Source organism: Cebus imitator, unplaced genomic scaffold (assembly GCF_001604975.1).
Source record: "Cebus imitator isolate Cc_AM_T3 unplaced genomic scaffold, Cebus_imitator-1.0 Scaffold72, whole genome shotgun sequence".
Lineage (NCBI taxonomy): Eukaryota > Metazoa > Chordata > Mammalia > Primates > Cebidae > Cebus > Cebus imitator.
Genome location: NW_016107387.1, coordinates 203,909 through 230,435, shown reverse-complemented (window position 1 = coordinate 230,435; position 26,527 = coordinate 203,909). Strand labels below are relative to the sequence as shown.

The 26,527-nt window shown below is 38.9% G+C and overlaps 1 protein-coding gene across 1 annotated transcript in view; it reads left to right on the top strand.

Annotated features, from left to right (window-relative positions):
- Positions 1 to 638: 638 nt before the first annotated feature.
- Positions 639 to 26,527, top strand: part of LOC108306453 (protoheme IX farnesyltransferase, mitochondrial) — a 127,846-nt gene continuing 101,957 nt past the window's right edge. The window contains exons 1-3 of the mRNA XM_017531380.2: positions 639 to 789; positions 5,294 to 5,427; positions 7,167 to 7,488. Coding sequence (XP_017386869.1) covers positions 747 to 789; positions 5,294 to 5,427; positions 7,167 to 7,488 — 499 coding nt within the window. The 5' untranslated portion in view covers positions 639 to 746. The remainder of the gene's footprint in view (positions 790 to 5,293; positions 5,428 to 7,166; positions 7,489 to 26,527) is intronic.

Sequence of the window (26,527 nt, the reverse complement as noted above, 5' to 3'; positions counted from 1 at the left end):
ACCAGAACCATTTCCTCATGATGCTCCTGTCACTGGGAAGCGTCCTAACTGTAACTTTATTTTTATTTTAAAATTTATTTTTAGAGACAAGTTCTCACGGTGTCGCCCAGGCTGCAGTGCAGTGACACAGTCACTGCAGCCTCAATCTCCCAGGCTCAAGCCATCCTCCCACTTCAGCCTCTTGGGTAGCTGGGACCACAGGCAAGCGCCAACACACCCAGCTAATTTTCACATTTTTGTAGAGATGGGGTCTCGCTTTGTTGCCCAGGCTGGTCTCGAGCTCCCAGGCTCAAGCGATCCTCCCGCCTCGGCCTCCCTAAGCACTGGGATTGCAGCTGTGAGCCACAGCGCCCGGGCGCTGTAACTTTAAATTGCCCGCGAGGATTCCGCAGCCCAGCCCTGCCCGCCTCACCCGGTCAACGGAGGACGTCTGTCAAAGTCTGGGAGCTGCAAGCGCGCAGGCGAATCGTCCGCACGCGGCTTTTTCTTCATGACAACGGAGGCACGCTGTGCTTCGTGGTTCCCGGAAGTCCTTCAAGCCTCAGACCTTTCAGCCCGCCACACTACCGCGGGTCCTTACGGATCACCTCCAGCCACCCCGTCTCCTCCGGGAGCCCGCCCGCCGGAAGTGACGGCCAGGAAGCGTCTCTACTCCCACAGGGGGCGGGGAAGGAAGATGGCGGCGCCCAGCAGCCGGTGAGGAGAGAGGACACGGGGTTCCCGGGGAGCGGCCAGACTGGTGAATTATGGCCGCATCTCCGCACACTGTCTCTTCACGTCTCCTGACAGGTACTGTACCCGCCTTGGGCACGACCTTGGGGGATATTCTTCTCTTATTGCTGCGTCCGAGACCGTGGTTCCGGCTGGCTGCAACCTTGGGGAGCCCTTGGCGAGGTTGGCTGGCCACCCGTGCAGTGGAGAAATGACCTCTGGAGTAGCTTGAAGTGAAGAAGCCGCGGAACTAGGGTCCAGTCTTGCGCTGTGGCTCTGGTGGTCCACACCGCCTCCTCCATCCGGCTTCTGCGGAAGATCGGTGTCTAGTGCTTCTTTCAGCTTTCAGGTAGCAGAAGCTGGAGGAGAGGGCAGAGTAGAACCTTGGGGGTCCATAATCCCCTTGGCTTATCAGAACCTCAGCTCCTAGCCACTGGCTTGCAATGACAAGGAAAGTACTTTGCTTCCACTCAGAAGCCTTGTTCCAATATAAAGGGTCATAATGACAACGGTGATGATGATGACAGTTGCAGACAGCGGATCATAGTCCCCCTCAGACTTTTGTCATTGTACCGCCTGAGTGGTCCTTAATATAATCCTTTCACTCGAAGGAACTTGTGACAAATGTATATTGAAGCTGGAATGCTCTTCCTGGACTCTTGGTAATGTCTCAGCTCAAATGTCACCTTTTCAGGAAGGCCTGTATAGAGACCACTTTATATGTAAATTAGGCCCCCCTACCTCCTTCTTTTCACATCATTCCATTTATTTCTTAAATTATGGTTAGCACAGTCTGTACTTTTTTATTTATATACTCGTTTATTATTTGTTTTTCCCAACTAGAATATAAACCTGGTGATGGCAGGGACAGTGGTCATCTCTGGGTTACCTCTGTGTTTCCAGTGCCCAGAACAGTACTTACTGTACATTGTTTGCTCTCAGTAGTTATTTGTGGATGGGTGAAATTTGTCCCCTTGGACATATTAAAGAGGATGTTAGGAATTGTCTTGCCCCAGTATTTTAGATGGTAACTAATGGTTGTATGAGGAATATGATGCCCATGGTTCATATTAGAGGCCAGAAAAGAGAAGCCAGGGACTGCCTTCTGATTACATCCCAGAAACTTTTTTCACTTGCCACCTACCACACGCAAGCTCTCTGCACCATCTGGTGATGTTGACACTGTGACTCCATGACATTGCTTTCTTCTGTCTTATAATGTTATTTTATGGCTCTTTTCTGGTCTGTGTGATCCCAGGGCAGTTTGTTTGACTTTTCTGGAATTGAGTTTATTCATCTGTAAAATGACATCATTGAACTAGGTGCTTTCAGAAGTCCTATTTAGTTTGTAAAGTGGAGAGGCAGTATAGATGAAACAGGATTGGCTAGGATTTGGGAATTGATGAAGCTGGGGCATAAGTAATGGGAGATCATGGTACTCTTCTGCTTTTTCACATGTGATTTTCCATAATGAAAAGTTGTTGTTTTTTAAAGGCCTGTGATTCTTTTTTGAATCACTTGTTACATTCTACTATCCCTGACTGTGAATGTTCTTTGATCCTGATCCTGGGTACACATTCCCAGAGAACTCATCTTTTCCTAATGCTCGAAATTTCTCCTCTGTGTGGAGGTTTTTCCAGCATGCATCCTTCAGATTAGCTGTTTTTTTGCCTTTCCGTTCTATATTGTCAGCTATAGGTCAATTCTGCTTGACTGCTATGACTTCTCCAGTTCCAGTAGGTGGGCTGCATATGACCCACATAGTTTGTTGCTGGATCAGTCTTTGCAGTGGTGGTATAGAAGGAATTAATAGACAGCTTACTCCCTGAAGCTATGAACACAATTGCCAAAAACTATGCTAGTAAGTGGCCTATTTAACTTCCTATGATCCACTTGGAAGATTTACTAAGAGAGCTTGATGGAAAAGCAGCACGGTGGGACAAGGTGACAGAGAAGGTAAACTGGGACAGTGTTAGTGATGGAGTAGTATCATGCCTGATTTGCCTTCTAAAAGTTCTAAGTATTTTATAGCCATTTAAAAACTGTCATCACTGGCTGGGTGCAGTGGCTCACACCTGTAATCTCAGCACTTTGGGAGGCCAAGGCAGGTGAATCACTTGAGGTCAGGAGTTCAAGACAGCTTGGCCAACTTGGTGAAACATCCTCTCTACTAAAAATACAAAAAATAAACATAAAATTAAATTTTTAAAAAATTAGCCAAGTGCGATGATGTGTGCCTGTAACCCCAGTTACTCAGGAAACTCAGGCAGGGGAATAGCTTGAACACAGGAGGCAGAGGTTGTAGTGAGCTGAGATCCTGCCACTGCACTCCAGCCTGGGTAACAGAGTGAGACTGCATCTCAAAAAATAAAACATGTCAGCATTTTTTAGCTACTTGTCTTCTTACCTAATTTTAAAAGTCCTAAAATCAGGAACCAGTGTTGTTGGTGAATAATAGATATGGTCACATGCTTCCAGAATTTTGATGTGTCTATTATAATCTTTGTGTATCTTCAAACTCACGTTTATTTACACAGGGCTGAAATGTCTTTCAGTTTCTAGGCACCGATTCGTAGAAATGTGACATGTTTTAACTAAATGAAATGTCAGTTTCCTAGCTGTTTTTTCTTCCTACTACCAGTCTGTAAAATATCAGTTTGACCCACTTAATTTTTCTTTTTTTTTGAGATGGAGTTTCACTCTTGTTGCCTGGCAATCTCAGCTCACTGCAGCCTCCACCTCTTGGGTTCAAGCGATTCTCCTGCCTCAGCCTCCCAAGAGCTGGGATTACAGGCATGCCCCACCATGCCTGGCTAATTTTTTTGTATTTAGTAGAGATGGGGTTTCACAATGTTGGTCAGGCTGGTCTTGAACTCCTGACCTCAGGTGATCCCCCCCCACTTAATCTTCAGAGTTATTTTCTAAGATGATTCCAAGGCAAACACAGTTTCATGTTTATGGGAAACAAACATGTCATAATTAACTCAGGTTTGAGACTATAATTTCAATGAAGAAGTGATTTTTCTCCAGTCTAAGCAAATTGTCATGTATTTTTTGGGATTGTGATAGTTCTCCTTCCCACAGTCCAGGTGTGCTATGTGGGCTATCTAGTCATCAAACATTATTTCCTTATTATATGAAAGTGCTCTGCGTGCTGTTGTATAAAGGTGGTGAGTAAAGAATTCTTGCCATCAAGGAACTAAAAAATTAGATGATGGGAACAATTTGCATGAAGAAGTGTTATACCACACAGCATAAAGTGATAGAGTAGTTGAAAAAGACGGAGAATTTGACAGTGGCGTGCAAACAAGGAAACAACAGAAACATGAACAGATTGTGAAATATGTAGTGTTTTTAGTGGAGGGTCATGGGTAGTGTTGCTTTGGTGAGTTGTGTGAGTAATATGTATTCAGGGCTGCAGGAAGAAAACTGTTGCCTCTGAGAACATGGATTGGAAAGGAAAGGAAGTACTGAAGGCAGGATGACTGGCTTGAATGCTACTGTCATTACCATGGTCTAAATGTAAGATGATAAATGTAAGATGATCAGTAGAAGTAGAAAGAAGTGGGCAGATTTGATCTGTATTTCAGAGTAGATTGAACTTGATGGTTGTTAAGTGTTAATGGGAGTGTTCAAGATGTTCCTGAAGTCTTAAATAGGTACTGATTTTATGTGCAATAGGGAACAGAGTAGAGTGGTTGATAATAGAGTGCTCTTAAAGACATTTTGCAGTCCATCCATATGGAGATACCAAGAGAAGAGATGAAAATAGGCCCAATGACTCTACAAATGATTTGAAGATCAGAATTATCCTATAGTTACCTTTGCTGAGGGACAATATTTAGTGTTCAGAAAGAGGGACCATGACTACCTCAAAGTGGCATACATAGCAAGAAGAGACACCATCTGCAACTGAGAAGCAGAATGCAGAAAACCAGGAACACTCAGTGTCATGGAAGCCATGGGGAGAACCTGTAGTGTTGTCAGAGGCTTGAATAGGATGAGGACCAAGGCAGCATTGGATTTGTTGATACTTGAGAGAAGTTTGAGTGGAATGATTAAAAGCCAAATTTAGATACAACAAAAATAGCTTATTTCTAACTAGATTGTTTGATAAGAGTCATACTTTATGGAGAACGGTTTCTTCTTCCTTTTTGTTGTTTTACCCTATATAGTTAAAGTATTAACCTAAAATATATATATATTTCAATTTATTGTCATTTATTTTTAAAACATTGTGCCTTTTATTTTCTACTTTTGAAAAAGTGACCAAACTGATTGTTTTATATTTTCTTAAAAAGATCTGTAGCGTGGTCATTTCAGCATGTAATGTAATAAAGCATAGTGATCCTGAAATAAAAATTTTCCTTGGCCCTTATGAAGACTTAGACTGACTTAAACAATGAGTAGGGCTGGTAAATTGCATTATTCACAAATCTGGATTGGATTATTTCAAAGCTGTGACCCATCACACAGTGTAGCACTTACTTAGTAGCGGGCTTTGCTTCTAGGGAGGTGTAATCATCATTTGATAAGAGGTACGAATCATTTAACCTTTCTTCCACTTCTTTCTCTATTATAGGTTGGGTAAGAGGATGTGTCTGGTATCTTGAGAGAAGAACAATACAGGAATCCCCTCACAAGTTCTTGCATCTTGTCAGGAATGTCAATAAGCAGTGGATTACATTTCAGCACTTTAGCTTCCTCAGGCGCATGGTATGTTCAGAAGACCATTCTTACTCTGTTACTTTCTGCCTTTTTCTCTGTATGAGGGAACTTCAGAAATTCCTATTTAATAAAAGTTTTAAGCAATACTGTTGGAAAAGAACTTTTATTTAGCGTCCTTAAATTTATCCAGATCTCTTGTTTTGATTATTCTTAACTGAAACCAGAATAATTCTGGTGTTTGAGGTTAAAAGTATGATCCTGAACTTATTGATTAAGTTTAGAGAAAGACTGAAAATGTGTGGCATATTTCGACCTGGCCAAAATTGGGAAAAGCTGAACTGTTTGTTATGTTACATCTTTTAAAATTCTTTGGAGTTTTGTGACTTCATCAGTAATAGAGAAATAATTGCTTTAAGAGTGCTACCCTCTTATTTTCTTAAATCAGCAGGACATTTAAAAGTCTTTTGTAACAGTTGTGCTTCTACATAAATTCAAACAATTTGACAGCTTTTATAATTTTCTAGGCATGTTATAGTGGGCAGTGATAACATACATCAATCGGGTCGACTCCATGAATTTGTGGGCAATATGGAACTTGCTATTTATTGCCGGTGAGGGCATTTGCCATTTTCTTAAATGGAAAAGGGTCATAGAACAGCAAAATGATGGCTGAAAACTCATAGTGCCAGCCTGAAAAAATGGCAAACTTGTAATTTAATGTCCTATTTTACATTTCTCTCATCTTTAATTTAAAACTTAAAATTTCAGTAAAACTCGATATATTGATATGAGATTTACATTTCTAGAAATGATCAAGCTTTTTAAGTTGGGAGTCAAGTATAATGGCGGATACTTACAGGAGAAATTCAAATATGTAGAATGCCCTTTTTTATGTAAGTAGAACTCTTCATTCATGAGTTTGTAATTCTTTATTAAGACTAATATATGTAATATCAAATCTTTCTGATGTAGTGGAAAAGGCACTTAACTGGCTAGTAAGTGGTAGAGACTATGTGACTCTACAACCCACGTTCTGTCTTCATCCTGCCTGCCATAAAATCATGCAGCCCTAGATTATGCCCTACCACTGAGCCCCTTTCTGTGCTGTTAGCCTGAGAACATGGAAAGTCAACAGGTTGACTTGGGCTCTTTTTTTGCCTTGTTTTGGTGTATGTGAGAGTTGTTCAGGCTCAAGTAGAATGATGCGATCACAGCTCACTGCAGCCTCAATCTTCCAGGCTCAAACAGTCCTTCTGCCTCAGCCTCCCAAATAGCTGAGACCGTGGGCATATGCCACCATGACCCACTAATTTTTTTTTTTTTTTTTTTTTTTTTAGAGACAAGGCTTCCCAATGTTGCCCAGGCTTGTCCTATACTCCTGGCTCAAGAATTCTGGGATTACAGTTGTGAGCTGCTGTGCCCAGCTGGGCTCTTGATTACTGAAAACTTTGTTGTTGTATTTGGAATGTTAAGCCTCCAGAGACAATTCTGGAGAAGATAAATAAACAAGTAAATTTATTTTTCTTTCAAGGATCGTATATTTCTAGGCTTTTCTAAACTACAGAAATGGAAAATCATTACTGAGGCCTGAATTTTATTCTCCATATCTCTTAGTATGGTGATTTCCACATAGCACTCTATAAATATATGGTGAATTAACAGATATTAAAGCTGTGGGAAAAGCTTTCAAATAATGTAAAAGTTGGACTGATTGAAGATGTTGCTAAACAACCATTTGAGAGCATTTGGGGCCTTGGTTTTATAGGAATGTGTGCTTTTTTGTTTAGTATGTCACACAGCTGAACAGAAGCCACCACCAGCAAGTAAAACCCAAGCCAGAACCAGTAGCATCTCCTTTCCTTGAAAAAACATCTTCAGGTCAAGCCAAAGCAGAAATATATGAGATGAGACCTCTTTCACCACCCAGCCTTTCTTTGTCCAGAAAACCAAATGAAAAGGAATTGATAGAACTAGAGCCGACCTCAGAAATTGAAGACTCAATAAATGTAGGGAAAGAGACAAAAGAGGAAAAACAGTGGAAAGAGATGAAGCTGCAGGTGGATGATTTGCCAGGAATTTTGGCTCGACTATCCAAAATCAAACTCACAGGTACTTTGTTTTTCTGGTATTCTTGAATACTTATTTGAAACTTTATTTTTAGTTAAACACAAAGCTAATTTTATGTACCACCCAAAAAGAATAATTTGGAACTGCAGGTCCTGTCTTAGTATTTTTTCCTCTCTTCAATTTAATTGGGATTTGAAATTCAATTTTCTGAATTCTATTTACACATTATTATAAATAGTATTGCATTGTAAATATTGTACTTAAAATAGTCACCCTTTCCTTTGCAATTAAAATGGAATGTTTATCCTGCATATCTCCTTGTTTTTAGTGTTTTTGTACCTGCTGTAAAAATGCAGTAAGATAATAAGTTTTGTTGACTTGAGTTTTGGAATGGGAAGAATTACACTGCTGGGCTTGATAGGAACCCACAGTGGTCACTGAGTCTCCCAGTTCACTTCTGTGTTTTGCTTCTTGTAGAGCCTCTGGGGTTGTCACAGGTCTGTGGGAGGTAGGGTGCATTTTTCCTGAAAGGAGATTTGGAAACAGATTTTTTTTTTAACCTAATTCTAGCACACTATTCCAAATTTTATTGTCATAATTAAGTGATTTGGTTGTCACAATCACCCTGTAAGTCAGGCAAAGCATCATTATTATCCCATCATATAGCTAAACTTTGACATAGCTTTTTCTGGGCTAACGCTGTTTAAAAGGTATGTTCTGGGTCATTCTGCAACTTGGGGAAGACCTGGTTTATTATTATTAAATGAGAATAAAGAGACTGATTATAATGTGAATAATAAGATAAAGCTAGGTTCTTTGAGGACAGAAAATGGTAAATAATGTTGGAGTCAGATGAAAAGATGAGACAGGGAGGCTTGAAAGTAGAGAGGGATCAGGGAAATAGTGGTGAGGTTTTTTTTTTTTTTTTTTAAAGAGACTTGAGCCTGAAATCCAGGGCAAAAGGAGGTAACTAGACAACTTCTCTCCTTAGTGACCAGCCTTGCTTAGAGAAAGTTGTTTTTGAAGAAATGATGAATAGACACAGGTGAAGGAGCTAAAGAGTCTTGGTAATACTTCACATAATGTAACTCTAAAACAGTAAGATGAATTCTATGTGATCACCTTGAAAACATGTCTCAGTCGTTTGTGATAGCTAAGCAAGGAATCAGCATGTTTCTAAATAATTTCTCTTTTGTCGTTTACACAAGTGGTCTGAGTGTCATGCTGCTGACATGTTAAGAATGACTGTAGATAAGTTAGGCTTATAGTGATGCCACCCCAAAATTGAGGCCTCTCAGCCTGTAGGCATCAGATGTGGCCTCTGTCAACAGCAGGAGCTTCTTTGTGTGCTCCATCACTTAGCACGTCCACCCTGCAGATTAGCTCTCCTCTCTTATCATCCCATTTCTGTCAGTTAGAGCATTCTTCGCTTCCATCAGAGGAGAAACCTTAGAACCAGTCTTCTTCACTTTTCACTCTCCATTCTCCCCTTCATCTTTAACTTCTGTCACTAACAGAATCTTTTTTGAGGCCTATGAGATTCGCTTTCCCATCCTCATTTCTGAAGCTGCCCTGCTAGTTTACGTTGGAAACACAGGAGGCCATTGGTGTTTGCAGCAGCTCCTAACTGTTCTTTTCTCTTGTTCTCTGCCCCACTTACCCTGCAGTTTATGTTGCCCAGGGTCGCCACACTAACTTTCTGAAAACATTGCTTTCGATTTTCCTAACCTACACGAGTCTGTAGTTTTTCCATATTACCTTCTGTTTCAACCCTGGTTAGTGTTAAAGGAATACTGTAACCTGGAATGATCAAACTGTTCCTCCGAATCTACCTTTTTTCCCTTTCCCTGTCCCTCCACGCTACTAAAGTCAAGCACAGTTGAGTTCAGATCTTGACTCTGATATTTATTAGCCAGTGAGACTTTGGGCAGTTCCTTAACTTTATTGAGATAATTTCCACAACTGTAAAGCAGGAATAATAACAGCTCATTTAAAAATTAAATCAAATTATTAATGCATAGAAAGCATCCAACAGCATGCTTGACACATGGGAGACACTGCAAGTTTCCAAATAAGTATAGGTAAACATTTGATTGTCTGCTTAATGTATAATCTGTTTCCCCTAAGGTTGTTTTTGCCTGTGGAGGGAAATGAGGTGAATGAATATTTACTCAGCAGGGGAGATGAGGAGAATTGTAAGTAGAGGGAAAAGTCTTTGCAAAAGCATAGAAGTCTGAGTTATCCTGACACATGCAAAAAGGCAGTGTGACTATGAGTAGCATAGTATGACTTGAGTGTCATATAGGAGAGGTGCTTATTAAGATTGAAGAGTTAGGCAGCGGTCATGTTGTCATGTTGACATATATATCAGGCCAAAGAGTTAGATCATAGCCATGGAAAGTCCTGGAAGCTTCTTTGCAGGGATATGATCACTTTGTGTTTTATCTTATTTACCTTTTAAGTGTTTTAAAATTTAGATTAAATTAGTATAGGCTTATAAAAAATAATTCAAATAATACAGAAACATATGTTTTAAACTGAGAAAATATCCTTTCCTACCATTCTAGATAAAAACTCCTGTGTGTGTGCGTGTGTGTGTGTGTGTGTGTAAAACTTGCCATTTTCTTTAAATACAACTTGCCATTTTCTTATGACAGTATACTTTTCACTGATAATATTCACTGCATACTATTCCATTGTATGGATCTGCCGTTATTAACTAGTCCTCTACAGGTAAACATTTGTGGTATTTCCAGGTTTTGCAACTTGCCATTTTCTTATGACAGTATAGTTTTCGCTGACAATATTCACTGCATACTATTCCATTGTATGGATCTGCTGTTATTAACTAGTCCTCTACAGGTAAACATTTGTGGTATTTCCAGGTTTTTTACTATTAAAAGCATTTCTGTGCTTAACTTTTATGTATATGTCATGACAGACTCGTGCAAGTCTATCTCTAGGATCAGTATTTAGAAATGTAGTAGCTAGCTTTAAACCTTTAAATCTTTGGTGGAACAAGAAATACGTTTCTAAAAAGGTAGTATAATTTACACTTCCCCTCGACAGCATTTGGGAATTCGACTTTCTCTGTGGAGCCCACTCCTGCATAAACAGTCTTTACCAGTTTTGCCAATTTGCTCATTGAAAGTGATTTTGTGTGAGTTTTCATTATTTAAGTTTTGGTAAGATTTAGCATATTTTTTCTATTTTGATCATTTATGTTTTTTCTTCTGTTACTAGGCTCTTGTAGCTTGGTCATTCCTTACTGACTTTTTGGAATTCTTTGTAAATAAAGAAAATTAACAGTTCATACATCATATTCATTACAAATGTTTCTTCTCATTCTGTCTTTTTATTTGTGGTATTTTGTTGTTTTATTTTGTTTTACGTTGCTCCATGGAGATTTTTGACTTTTATATATTTGTTTTTTTTCATGCTTAGAAATGTTTCACCACCCTGTGGTTATAAAAACATTCACTCATGTTTTCTTCTGATGCTTTTATATTTTTGCGTATTCTCTAAGGCTTTGAGACCATCTGGAATATATTTCAGTAGAAGGAATAGGCTTGATTAAGAAAACTGCTGTGGTAGTACTATAGAGCAAGGATCACCTGATTTTATAAATGAAGTTTTATTGGAACACAACCATGCCCACTTTTTCTGAGCATATGTCATGCTGCAGTGACCGAGTTAATTGCAACAGAAATCTTATGGCCTGGAAGCCTGAAATGTTTACTATCTGGCCTTTACAGAAAAAGTTTGCTGACCTTCTATCAGAGAGCACAGAATGGTGAGAGGCAAGAATGATGGCAGACAAATAGCGGTGGTCAGCTGAGAAACAACTTGGGTCTGAACTGAGACTGTGGCGGGGAAAGAGAAAAAGGGGGAAGAGAGAGAGAGAGAGAGAGAGAGAGACATTAAGGAAATCAAATGAGTAGGACCTTAGATCAATGAAGTGGATTGCTAAGGAGACTTAAAGTAAGAGCTGAGGGCATGGAGCTGCAGAGAGTTTGAATACCTTGAGGTGAAGCAGGTATTTTCCAGCTTCGTGGGCCCTTTTGTTGTTGATTATTCTAGACTCTGCCCTGCTGTCTGAGAGAGAGCATAGTGAGCCATCTTCTGCAGTCAGATTCCTCTGCATTCAAATCCTGGCTTTGGCTAGCTGACTGACCTTGCACAAGTTTTATAATCTCACTGGGCTCAGTTTACCCATCTGTACACTAGGGATAATAATAGTACTTCCTTCATAGGATTGATCTAAGTGAGTTAACAGTTGCAAATGACATAGAAGTGCCTAGTACATGTCAAGAGCTATTTCTTAAAAAATAAATTTAGTACCTGGCTGTCCCCATTGGCATTTGCTGCCCCTGCTCTAGAAACAATTATGGGCTTCTGGAGTGAAAAGCTAGATGAACGGTGGTGTTGAGACCTAAGAGTGTGAATATGGAAGGAAGAAAGAGTTTAAAGCAAAGGTGATGAGTGCAATATTGGATAAGTGGAATTTAAGTTGCTACTGGCATATCCAGGTAGGTGGCCGTGAAAGACAAGAGCTCAGAGAGAACATTAGACTGGAAGAACCAGGGCTGTTCAGCATGGAGTTGGCAGTGAAGTCATGGTAGTCAATGACGTTACCAAGGATCAGTGTGTAGAGCAACCATGCTGATGGTCACCAGAACTTCGGGGTATATCCCCTTTTAAGGATTGGGTAAGGTATCTAATAGACCCTGCGAGAAAGTAAATGGTCAGAGGGAGGAAAACAGGAAAAGACCCTGTCACAGAAGCCAAAATAACAGAACCAGTTCATAAAGGGAAGTGATCAGCACAGTCAAATGCTACAGGTCTCCTGAGAAGCTTGGCTGGTGAGTTATTTGCCAATTAGGCAGTCAATATTGACTCGTTGCTAAATCAGAGAATCGTGATGCTGTTTCTTCTTAAGAGTCTTAAATGAACTGCGTTAAATAATTCATTTTAAAATAATTTTAAGTTTATTACCATAATACTGATTTCATTAGGAGCAGAGACAAATATGATAACTGGTTAACTTTTTTCTTGGCCACATCTTGCCTTTCTTCATTCTGGCTATTGTATTTTTTTTTCCTTTTATGTAACTTATACGGTTGTATATCTGAATTGTCATTCCAGACGCAGAATTTGATATCTAAAACATAATATCTGAAATCTCAAGAAATTAATAAATTATTTAGTAGTGCATACTGTTATGGGTAGTGTGCATCCACTCATTGGCTTCCAAATGTCAGCATGGTAATGTGCTCTCAGGGTGTGCTTGTTAAAACGGTGATTCCTGGCCACGGTTTCCAGTGATTCAGATCCGCTGGGGCTGGGACAGGACCCAGAGATCTGCATGTTTGACGAGGACACCAGATGATTCTGATGCAGGTGGTCCTAGACCACACTTCAAGAAAGCGAAGTAGGTGTTATACAGGCAGTGAGTACCAGTCCCAGACTGAGTGGTCTGATGGGATGTGGAGAGAACTCACCTAGTGAGAGCCAGCGGAGCCGGTCGCTACCATTGGCAGCAGGAAAAGCCAACTGGGCAAAATCTGGACCACACGAGAGGCATGCAAAGCAAGATGGATATATCACAGAAAAGGGAACAGCCTTACCTACACACACAGATGGAAAAGTCCCAGGGCAGTAAATTTCCCTGGTATTATTTTATATATTCCATGCCCCAGGTTTCTGGATAAACTAGTTGAATTAAAGCTTATTTCCTTCTGCTTATTCCATTTAAAGAAGCAGCACCCTTTGGGTGACCCCTACCCTCTCATCTGACCTTTTTCTTCCCTATTTAGTTTATGACTTTTGAAGTCACATGTGTCTTGGAGTCAGCAGGATTTTTTCTTTAGAGAAAATACCTGATATCTGTCAATTGATTTCTTTTGGACTCTTAACATCTCTGGCAATTCATTTATAGCTAATGATAGCCGAGGCAGAAATATCTGGGAGTCAGCGATCACTTTCGTAGAACCAGCCGTTCTTTCTTTGCCTCCTTTTTGTTTATAGCTATAATATACAGAGGATAATTAACTGTAGAATAAGTGAAAGGCCATATAGTGCTGATACTTATTTTTCATTTGTGGGATAGTAGGTAGCAGCAGCCCACTGCCTTGGCATTTAGGCCAGGATACGGGCCAAACGTTTGCTGGTGCTAATGCCATTTAAAGGTTTATTTTTTTAAATGAAGGGAAGTAAGGCTGAGATTATAAAGAAGGAATAATGTCTCTCTTGAGCTTCTGTTGCCAATTGAGCTATTTACAATATGTTTTTGGAGTTTGTTGCATGGACCACACTGGGGTAAAGACATTTTATTTGGATTAGGATCATAAGAGGCTTTGGTGACAACTGAGTTTATACTTAATATAGGTCAGTAAAAAGCAGAACTTTTTTTCCTGAGTAACATCTGTGCTGAAAAGCTGCAACACATTTTTTGAGACCAGAATGCTGAAATAGATTATTTATTGGAGCCCGTAGATTATGCTGTTGATGGAACTGATATGAAGTACAGTCTATCGGTAGATTTTTTTTTTTCTTCTGAAGCCTAGAATGCTGTTTTTTATTAAAAGAAAAAAGCAGAAATGGGGGATACACGTTCATTTTAGATCGCTTATATAGCTTAAGAAGTCAACTTACTGTAATCTTCAGTTACTAAATATTTGTATGAAGGGGTTTTTAGCATTCACTGAGTGTGAATTGAGTGAATTACCATGATTTCTTGAATTTTACTTTATGTTTTGAAATATGTACCTTAATAATGATATACTTACTAAATGTTACAGTATTATTTTTCATTATATGACTAGTAAGTATTTTAGAAAAAGTAGAAAATACAGATAAGCAAAAACAGAAGATTGAAATCCCCCTATAATTTCACTATCTCAAAATAAAAACATTTTGAAGATTTTGGTATATTCTCTTCCAGAAATTTTTTTCTATGTGTCTTATATATTTTTGCTTTATAAACAAATTGGTGATCATAGTATAAATGCCTTCTGTGATTGAAAAAATTATATTCTCCTTATGTCTTTTTGTATGTCAGTGTGTTTACCCTGTTTTGGGTGACTTTTAAAATTTAAAAGTAGCACCTTCTGAAGGCGCAAACACATAATATACAAAAAGTCCCTTCAGGCCATGCAATAACCAGGCTTTTTTTTTGTTTTTGAGATGGAGTTTTGTTCTTGTCACCCAGGCTAGAGTCCAATGGTGTGATCTCGGCTCACTGCAACATCTGCTTCCTGGTTTTAAGAGATTCTCCTGCTTCAGCCTTCTGAGTAGCTAGGATTATAGGACCCTGCCACCACACCCAGCCAATTTTTTGTATTTTTAGTAGAGATGGGTTTCACCATGTTGGCTAGGCAGGTTTCAAACTCCTGACCTCAGATGACCCACCCACCTCAGCCTCCCAAAGTGCTGGGATTACAGGCATGAGTCACGGTGCCCAGTGAGTAACCAGGCTTTTTTTATACAGTTTTTTAGCCTTTATCTGTGCATAGTGTGTGTTTTAATGTTAGCAGCATATCCTCTGGAGTCAGACTGGCTGGGTTGGAATCCCTGGTCTACAATTTACTGGTTTTGTGGTTACAGGCACATTTTTTTTTCAGGTCTCTAAGGCTTGGTTTACTTGTCTGTAAAATGGGGATAATCCTACCTGAAAGAATTATTGTGATGATTGTAAGTAATAACGTAAGCAAATGATTCACTGCCTTATCTAGTAAATGTTCAAGAAGGTTAGTTTTTACATTAATGCATGGTTTTTATTTCGTTTGTTTGACTACAATGGGGTCGTATCACATGTTTTGTTTAGTCATTTGCTTTCTTCCCTAACTGTTATATCTTCCTCATACTTCCTCACTAATATAATTAAATCTACCTTCTTTTTGTACAGGTCGTAGTATTCCATAGTGTAGATATATTTAGTTTATTGAACGATTTCCTTATTAATGGGCATTTAAGTCATCTCTTCTTGCTGTTAAAAATAAAGATTTGTAATGTTATTTTACATATATCCTTTTACATATTTTTTTCTCAAAGTGAACTGTGTTGAAGTATACCTTTGTTTTTGATGGGTATATAGCATGCCATTGCATAATTATACCCTAACTTATTTATTTATTTCTCCTGTTTTAGGTGGTTTTCACTTTACTATCATTATTATAATAAATAGTAGTATAATAAACAAGCTAAATCTATAATGATTTTCTTAGAAGTATACGTAAGTGGCCTTGTTAGATCAAAGGATCTAACGAGGTCCTTTGCATTTTAAGGTTTCAGTTTTCATTAACAGATTCCCCTCAAGAAAAGTTGTACCAATTTATGTTAGCCACCTGACCATATCTTCACCAATGAATGCCAGATGATCATGCGTTTTTCTAAATAACTTGCAATTCGATGTGTGAAAGTAGCACTTAAGTTTTTAATTTTGTACTTAATACTGATGAGGTTTTATATTTGTCATATGCCGAGTGGTGATTTGTGTTCCTTTGTTAAAGGCCTGTTTGCCTCCCAGCCTTCTCTTCTGTGTTTGTCTTTGTTTTTTGTTTGTAAGGATTCTTTACATATTAAAGATCTGACCCCATTATATACATCTGTCATCAATGTTTTATGTTGTTTGTGTCTTGTTTTCTTTGTTTTGACATCCAAAAGTTATTTTATGTAACCAAAGCTATTTTCTGTGAGTTTTTGGTTTTTATACCATGTTTAAGCTTTCCCACATAAGATTTTGTAAATATGGTATTTATCTGTGTAGTTAATACTATGTTTTTATGATTTTATATTTTATAATAAAATTTATTATTGATAGGAAATGTAGTTTGGTCAGTGGCATAAGATAGAGATATTGCCAGTTTTTAATAAGTCATTAACCAGTGTTTGAATGTTCTATTCAAAAAAAATTTATGAAGCTCTATCCCTGGAATAACTACCTCAATTCTGCTAATATTTTAATTGAGATTTCAGTGCCTCTTTGGGGATGAATTGAGACCTTTACCATTCCATCATCTTCATTTATACAAGTCTTCTTTTATGTCTCTTGAGTTTTATAGTTTTACTTAAATAGATCAGTGAATATATTGATAAATGATTTTGGGGGTATTTAAAAAACTTTTTTTCAGTTGATTATTTCTTGAGTTTTTCAGGAATACAATCAAATAATGATCAAGTTATCTCCTTTTTTGTATTTATGCTAATTATTTCATTTTGGTAATTGCCTCTTTGTTATACTCTCTCTCCTTGCTTTCTTATCATTTTCTGCTTCATTCTGAAGGGTCTTCTGAAATGTGTTATGTACAGTGGTGATTTGATTTTGCACCATCTACTTTTTATTACATCTCATGGCTTCTAACATTCTGCAATGGCAGCTTTTGTTTCTGTGTACTACTTTTCTCAACCTACTTTGTTTCATGGGATTTGCTTTTTTTCTAAAGTGTACAAATTTACTTTTTCTGCTCATTCAGCTGGTGTTTGTTGAGCGTCTGTTATGTTCCAAGTATCCACTTCTGAGTGTTGTGGACAGAATAGGGCACAAGTGGCTGACACGGTCTCTGTCCTGATAGGTTTTACTCTTCAAGAGGAGCTTATAGTCTAGTGGTTCTGTGGTACCTCTTTTTCAAAATGTATTCAGCCTCTTATTCTCCCATGTTACTTTTTTTCTTTTATCTTGTAGAATCTTTTTTATGAATTACATATTGATTCATTTTACCTCTCTTTATCTTTCTCCATTCCGGAAAGAAGACAACACTATCTAGACAGTAGTTCACACCCCAAATGAATGTAAGCTCCATGGAGTGGGGCATTTTGTCTGTTTGCACTGCTGTGTCTTCTATACATACAGCAATGCCAGGCACATGGGAAGTGCTCATTATGTATCCATTGAAGAGATTCAGGGTTGGATTTTTATTCATCACTTGACAATTTCACTTGGTGTTGCTGGAGTTCTCTCTCATTTTAAGTGAGGGAAACCGAGGCTGTCAGTTTGTATTTACTGGTTTAGCAGTCCCGTGGCCTGAAGGAGACAAGGAGGGCACAACAAGTGAGGGAACTTTTTCTCCGAAAGGCTTTTTTCGTCATGTTTCTGAAACCACAGTGCCAATGTCTTGTTTCCCAAACCTGGTTTTTAGTGTCACCTGCTTATCCTCTCTGCGTATGGTATGTCTGTGTCCAGCCTTTTCTCTGGTGCTGTGGCTTGCCGAGGTTGAAGAATACCATAGTATGTCAAAGTGGGTGGCTTGCTACACTGAAGCCATCAGAAAAGTGTTCTGCCTTGTCTCAGTGAGAATTACATCAAGGTAAGGCCCCATCTTTCATTTTGGTGTGACCCTCTACCCCTTTCTGTCCCTCTAGCTATGATATAGCTGCCTCTAAGCTCTCCTGCACTGTGGTGACAAAGAGACTCTTTGGGGAGTGGGCTTATTTTTCCATGGCTCACCCTGGCTTCTGTCCTTGCTTCTCACCAGGAAGGAATAATAGGTATGGTTAGAATAGCCTTGATTTACCATATTTATTTCCCATTTTTATTCATGCCTTATTAGTAGGTATTTTTTGCTATTTAAATCATGAATGTAGTGACTCAGCCCTCAGTAACTGTCTTCAATTTAGTCTTATCTGTGCTATATTTAACCAATACTTCTGGAGGTTTTTAGTGTCCTATCTTTACCTCATTTGTAGCTGATACAGATTTTTCTTCGATTTTCGTTTTTATTTCATCACTTGAGTTGGTTTCTGTGAGGCTGGAGCTGTACAGATGCTTTAGCCAATGTTCCAGTTTAGAAAAAATATATATATTTATCTAGGCTACTCTGTTTTCTGATGATTTAATTGTTAAGATGGGATTTAATTGCCTTAAATTCAATTGGATTTTAATTGAACAGATTGTAAGTATAAGATGCTCTGGTAGATGCTAGGGGAAGATAAAGATAAATTTTGTTACAATGATAATCACTCTCAAAATATATTGAGAACTGTAAAGAGGGAGGGAAAAAAACTGAGTTGAGAATTGACTCAATGTCACATAAGTGAAAACTTGAAAACAATGACTTAAACAAGTAAAGGGTTTATTTATCTCATATGTCAAGAATTCTGCCGTTAGGAGTCTGGAGCTGGTGCTTAGGGATGTTGCCAACATACCTGGTACTTTCTTAGTCTATTATCATTAGCTTGTGGTTTCTCAGGACCATGTGGTTTCTCATCATCATATTGTATCCTGGGCAGAAAGGGTGAGGGGGAAACGTGGAAAGGCAGAAACCTCCTTATACAACTTTGTCTTTTAATTTGGTAGGGAATGTTCTTGATAGGAACCTATTATATCTCATTGGCCAGGAGTGTGCAATGTGGCTACCTCCAGCTGCAAGGAATTACAAAGTATGGTGTAATTCTTACTTCTATCATTTTAAAAGCCAAAATATCTTAAATTCAGCCTAGTCAACTGTGACAGTAGCCAACTTCTCTGTGTCCTTATAGCCCTCACTGGGCTCTCTCATTATCCAATAGATCCCCTTCTTGGAAGAGGACATGAAGCTGCCTGCCTCTTCCCTACCAGTTTTTCCAAAGAAAAATAAAACACCGCCTTCAGTCTGCTCTGTGACTACCACCACATATGTGTGCTTCAAAAGCAGTGTCTTTAAATGAAGACTGACTTGCCAGCTTGGCGTCTACTTTTCCATTAGTGGTTGTGGATGTGTACTGAGCTGGCAGCAGATTTTCCCTATCATCTTGATAATCAAATACACATTTGGAGACTCCTAGTTTGGGTTGGGTTGTATGTAGTCAGTACCAGACTGTGCAGCAGAGGAAAGCCAGCAAGCCCAAGTACACATCTTCATGAAAAAGTGTAGGTGGATGGTGGCACTTCAGCTAAACCAAAAAGCAAGCCAGGTGGCAAAGCTGTTAGTGAATGTTGAAGAACGCTGTAAACTTTCCTCTCTCTTCTTGTTGCATTCCAACAGTTGTTGAGGTCTTTGCCTTCTTGTTCAGTTTTCTTTATCCAAGATTCTACCATCAACCAAGAAAACACTGTTTCTAGGAGTTCTCAAACTTCATATGCCTCCTGAAATGCTTGTTAGAATGCAAATATTTAGTTATTACCTCCATAAATTCCTTCCCTCTGGGTCTGGGGTAGGGTCTAGAATTCTGTGTTTTAATGGTCCCCATAACATATTTTGAGACATACTCTTCTAATCTGTGGAACCGATTCAACACTCTCCTAGCTCTTTACCCTCAGCACACTGCCTTGCTTCCCATTACTCACAAGAAGATGTTTATTTCCTATTAAGAGAGAGCTCTGCAACTTACAGCTAACCTAGTCTTCCGAATTCTTACCTTTTTTTGCTTTTTCTCTCCTCTGCCTCTTCTGCCCTTGTCCCCTTTAGTGGATGGCACTTTCAGGCTGACATCTGGGGTCCTCTTACATTCTGTAAATCCAAGCAGATCTCCCTCTACTATGCGGAGGGAATGTTATTTGAATCACTCCAGGGAAGCCAATGACTGCCTCTCAATCTGCAGGTCAGACTTGCCTGGGTGATTAATAATCATTTTGGGTTTTATAAAGGGCTTGGTTTTCACTTCAAAGCAAAGCATCGTAGCATCTTATTTATTAAGATTAAGGAATGAAACACTTAAGACAAATGAATTTTAAAAGAATGTTACAAGATTTTCTCTTTAAATACTAAGAAAGTTTTTGTTCAACTGTTTATTTTGGAAAATCCTTCCAAAATATATATAAAGTTTTAAATTTACCAGTAGCTTTAAAAAATATATTAAATAAGAAGGAAGAATAGTAAACTTGATGATTAAGAATGAAAAGAATGCTGCATGTCAGTGAGCTTTTACAAAGATGCAGAGATGCATTTTTGTTTGTAGTTACTCTGAGCTATTTTATCTGTAGATGAAGAGTGACTATTTGGAACACTCTCTCAGCCTGTAGGTTTTGTGCTTTCTGTTCCCTCTATCTCAAACATATATACCTCACCACTTCTGGGTTTGCCAAGTTAACTCATTTTTATCCTTCAGTCTTCAACTTTGACATCACTTTGGGGAAGCCTTCTGGGTTTAGAGGTTCTTCTGTGTTCACAGAGTTCTTCACCTGCTGAATAACTGTCACCTTGTGTTGTAATTAATGCCTATTGGCTTTTCTGAATCTTTATGAGGGTGGAAGCCCCAAGAGGGCTGGGATGACACCTGTCTTGTTGACTATTACCTTCCCATTCCCTAGCGCAGTGCCTTGCAAATAATAGGCGCTTAAAAAAATAGTAGCTCAATGGAGAAAAGAAGTGTAGCAAACTCACTTGCCACCATTTGTAGAATTTTGAACAGCTTAGTCTTTTAATTGCAAATAATCACTTATTTTACTGTACTGCAGGAGTTTAGTGGTTAGTGATGACTGCAAAGCATTGTATCTAACTTCTAGGCAGCGGTGCATTTGTAGTTATTTGGTCTGGTTTGTTAGACGTGTTCTGCAAAATAGACACAGGTAGCTAAACATGAAATACCATCAAAATCGGAATGATACTTGAAATGGAGACTTAATTCTTTATTTTAAATGTTTATCTCATACAATATCTGCTCTGTGGATAATCACAGTTATAATTTTGATATGAAACTGAGATAAAGCTTTATTTTAGTGAAAACTGTCCAACTAACAGTTTCTTTTTGCCAAACTCAGTTTTGAAACTACATATTTCTGCTTCTTAAAAGTTTCAGTTTTCTTCATCAGTTTTAGTTTATAGGCATCAGTTTTATGGAATTTTTTTTTTAGTTAATTAAAAGGTTGTTAGTTTTTGGTTATTGAGTATGTGAAGTAAATTGAGTTTCTTAAAAAGAACAAAATAAAAATAGGATGAAAAGATAGAAAAGCTCTTTGGTTCAAGGAAAAGCTCTAATTGAAAGAACAAGCTTAGGATCTCACTCTGTGTCGCAAAATTAGCTTAATATAAACAGCTTTTATTTATATATTTGTCAGGCCTAGTAGACGCTTCATTTTCCTTTTTCTGAAATGCTAATTGTAAATGTAAACCAAATGCTTCCTGGTGAACTGCCTAGGTGACCATACTTAAATACTTCATTTTGTTATCAGTGTTGCTTAGTAAATTTGAAGCTATGAGATTTAATTTGATCCCAGGACTTTCAGTCTAACTTTCGTCATTAATTGTATGAAAAATAAAGGAAAACAGGAAGCCCTAATAAATTCTTACCTTTGCAGCTGTGGTGTTAAAAATCTGTATTGAAAGCCTTTTCTTCTAACCAGAAGTCGTTATAGTTTGTAATCAGTTAGGCCCCTGATTGATATCTTTTAATGTGGCTGAGAAAAAAAAATACCATGTCTCTCAGCAATTGACTTTTCATCTGAACATAACAGTAAGCAGGAGCCACCTTCTCTGATATGTCTGTTGGAAAGACAACTGTATTATGTGGTTCACAGAACTCTGCTAAGCTGTGAAACCTAAAAAACTCACTTCAGTTAGAAATTCAACTATTCGAAGCTTAAGGTGCTAATAAAAGAGATGAAAATCATTAAGTACAGCTATTTAGTAAAAAGTACACTCTCATTTAAAAATTTAAAAAAGACAACTCATTCCTCTGAATTAAGTTATACAGTTTTGAACTTTGAGATCTACTAACAAAAGCTTAAGTCCATTGCTTGGACACACACGTGGACAAAAACACATACAAATTCATTAACTGCCTACTCTTGGTCAACTTTCTATATTAAACAGCTTTAAAGAGATTACATCTCAAGTTTATGGGACTTGGATTACAATGTTGCATAGTATCTGCTATCAGGGATAATGAAATAGATTACAAGGATGATTTGAAATCTATAGAGAATCTCAAAATCTCAGTTAGCCAGTGGCTTTAATCTTGCTACCAAATCTTTTATCAAAATTGATAGTTATCCAAATTGATTTTATGGACTTTTGTTTTTTTCTCTTTGTTCTTTTGTGGACAGTGCTAAAAAATCGTGAGGCATTAAGAGACAGAGAAATAAGAGAAGCCAGATGTAGCTGACCCATTTTTTAACGTAATCCTTACTGTTATTTCTAATCGATGATTTTAGAAAGGAAATTAAGTACAGTTATTATGCTTATGCTCAGACACCAACAGTCCCAAAGTAGTGAGACTTAAAAAAAAATTCTCGATAAAGCCGCTTCTCCAAGAAAACCTCTTGCATATTGGAAAAGGCAAAACATTTCAAGTGGTTCACTGCTGCCCCAGAAAGTATACTGTGAGGTTAGAACTAGGGAGGCTGGCTAAATTTGTACTGCCAGTCCTGTAAAAGCCTCCATTTATGGGTGACAGATAAAGCCCCCTCTGTTGCAGAAATAACAGCATGCGTGGTAGAGTTGCTTCTGCCCACCCCCAATATGGGGCTCCCTCTGTGACTTCTTCCAATTCCCCCTAAACTCTGTAGAGGAAGAAACATTATCATGGATCCTATGCCAGGGATACAGTGTTAAAGCCTGTCTTGTCTTTGTGATTTTCTGATCAGGTAGGTCACTGTGTGTTTATGTGTGCATCTTCCCTTCAGTTAGTGGAATTTTCTGTTTCTGAAAATGAGTCTTTGTAGTACTTATATTCTGGCTTGGCATGGTGGCTTATGCCTGTAATCCCAGTGCTTTGCGTAGCAGAGGCAGAGGTAGAGGGATCACTTGAGGCCAGGAGTTAAAAGCTGCTGTGAGCTGTGATTGTGCCACTGCACTCCAGCCTGGGTGACAGAACAAAACCCTGGCTCTGAAAAAAAGAGAGATCCAAATATTATACATAAACCATATGACTCTTGATTAGACCCTGGTAGATTTTACTACCAGTAATTTGCATGTTGTTCTCCATATAGAAAATCAGACATTAGTACCTACAGTTTCTTGCTTTGCTTTTTATTTTAGAGCCACATTCTCCAGAGTTTATTAGTCCTGTACTTTATCAGTAAAAGGAATTTTAAGTGTACTTATGTATAGTTATAATACTTATGCTATTATATATAAATATATACTATAAATGCATAGTTATATATAAATAAAACTCATGTATTCTTACACTGATATATTCATTTTAAGATATGCAAAATGTGGGTTTAAAAAGAAAGGATTAAAAAATTAAACATAAGTGGAAGTGTTCCTATTTTCTTAACGTGTCCCTACGGTGTCCACAACTTTCTTTGAAGTGCAGTATTTTCGAGGCTTAAATAAATGTAAAAGCATTTTGGCACACTAAAAGTGCTTTGCCATTGTAAGTTTTGTTTTTATCATTATTATTATTAGCCTACATTTATTAAAGGGTTGCTATCTGGTCACTCCCTGGAAGAGACAGAGAGATAACTTAGATTATAATATGGAAGCATACGGAATGTTGTATGAAGTGTTTTGTTGTTTCTCTAAATTATTTTAGGCACCGCTTTGAAAGGTAAAGTCCAAGCATAGTGGCCAGAGAAATATTTCATCTAGAACTTTATGAACTCCTTTTCAATAATTTCCAAGAATGCTGCTGATTAAGCCCTTACTGTTTACCAGACACTGTGCTCAGTGCATTTGATATAGTGAGAAACTGTTGTGTCTTTAGAAGGTGCAATTGGCATGGACTGGAGCCCGGAAGTCAAGTATGGTTGGTTACAAGGGACATTTAGCTCGGAGGGACAGAAGCTAGAAATAGCTGGATTTGCATGATTGAAGGGTTGTGCTAAGAAAGAAAAAGTTGATTCGCTGTTGCTCCACAACACAGAAATTGCATCCTAGGTATGTATTTCAAGGAAGTTGATTCTGACTTGATTGGAGAAAGAACTGTCGAACAGCTAGAGCTCTTCTGTAGCATAAGGGGTTGCCCAAGGAGAAATAATTTTCTGTCACCAGATTTGCAGAGAATATACACTGAGATGTTAGAGAAGGCATTTATATTTGGAGATAAATTAGACTAATTGACCCTAAATCCTCTTTGACCTTTTTGGATTTGATTATTTGTGGTACTGAATTATGTTTAGCTCCTTTGTAGTAACTGCTTAATTTTTTTTTTTTTTTTTTTTTTTTTTTATTTTTTTTTTTTTTTTTTTTTTTTTTTTTTTGAGACAGAGTCTCGTTCTGTTGCCAGGCGCCAGGCTGGAGTGCAGTGGCGCAATCTCGGCTCACTGCAACCTCCGCCTCCTGGGTTCAAGCAATTCTCCTACCTCAGCCTCCCGAGTATCTGGGACTACAGGCACCTGCCACCATGCCCAGCTAATTTTTGTATTTTTTAGTAGAGACGGGGTTTCACCATGTTGGCCAGGATGGTCTCAACCTCTTGACCTCGTGATCCGCCCACCTCAGCCTCCCAAAGTTCTGGGATTACAGGCGTGAGCCACCATGCCCTGTGGTAACCGCTTAAATTTATTCAATAATGAAGCACTTTGTCACCACTTTCAAAATACTTACAGCGAGCTCTGTTTGCACTGTTGCCATCCTACCCAGGCCCTCATCACGTCCTGCCTATTGCCCTTTACTAATCCTTAAGTGGTTTTCTGAGTAAATTTTCCTCCACTCCAATCAGTCCTCTGTGTTGCTGGTAGACAAGTCTTTCTAAAATGCTACCCTTGTTCCAGTACATACTAATTTTCTTCATTGCAGGACATATTGCAATTAAGTACGTTACCACAAATTTAGCAGCTTAAAGCAACACAAAGTTATTGTTTCACTGTTCCTACAGGTAGAAGTCCAGGCATGTTGTGGCTAGACACCCTGCTCAGGGTCTAACCAGGGTGATTTCAAGGTGTTGGTTGAAACTGTTCTCATCTGGGGCTTATGGTCTTCTTCCAGGCTCACTGGTTGTTGGCAGAATTCATTTCTTTGTACCTCTAGGATGTAAGTCCCTGTTTTCCTTCTACCTGCTGGCATGGGCTGCTCTTAGCTCCTGGAGGCAGCCTGTAGTGCTTGCTTTGCCCTCGTAAGTACATGGCCCTCGTAAGCAGTTCTCACTGGGGATGTTTGCTTTCTTCCAGCCCAGTCAAGGATGTTTTAGTCTGTTTTCTGTTGCTTATAACAATACCTGGAACTAGGTAATTTATAAAGAAAGGAATTTATTTCTTACAGTTACGGAGGCTAAGAAGTCCAAGGTCAAGGGCTCCTCTGGTGAGGGCCTTCTTGGTGGTGGGGACTCTGTAGAGTCCCAGGTGGTACAGGCATGGCATGGTGGACAGGGCTGAGTATACTAGCTCAGGTCTCTCTTCCTCTTCTTATAAATCCACCAGTCCCACTTCTATGATAGTCTATTAACCCATTTATGCACTAATCCATCCATGAGGGCAGGGCCCTTGTGACCCAGTCACCGCTTAAAGACCCAACTTCTCAATACTGTCATATTGGGGATTAAGTTTCAACATGAATTTCAGAGCAGACAGACTTTCAGACCATAGCCCAGGGCATATCTCACTGTGATTGTTTCCAGATTTTAAAATGTGTTTTGTTGGTTTGTTTATTTGTTTGTTTTTGAGACGGCCCTGCTTTGTTGCCCAGGCTGGAGTGCAGTGGCACCATCATAACTCACTGCAGCCTTGAACTCCTGGCTCAAGTCATCCTCCCACCTCAGTCTCCCAAGTAGCTATGACTAAAGGCACATGCCACTGGGCTGGGCTAGTTTATTTTTTGTAGAACAAGGTCTCACTTTGTTGTCCAGGCTGGTGTTGAACTCCTGACTTCAAGGGATCCTCCCACCTCCACCTTCCAAAGTGTCGGGATTACCGCCATGAGCCATGGCATCTGGCAAAAAATGTTTTTGTGTTGTTTTGTTTTTGTTTTTTAATGGGAAAGGTAGTAGGAACTTACTCCTGGAGAAGGCAGAGGCAGATAAGAGAACATCTGGAGCAAATGAATCCTGGGCAACAGATTGGACCTAGTAGGCAGGACCGTCTTTAGTGAAGGCTGCTACTGTATCTCTTCTCATGGAGACGCTTAGGTTCTCTACCTGGCCATCCACCCAGGAGTGGGGATGAGTCAAGCTCTGTTGGTTTGGGAATATTAGTCTCCCACGGGCTCCCAGAGCCATTCCTGGGCCTGCAGTGCAGTGCCTCTGCGCCTATATTGGATGGGTCATGCTTCGTGGGCAGCATTGA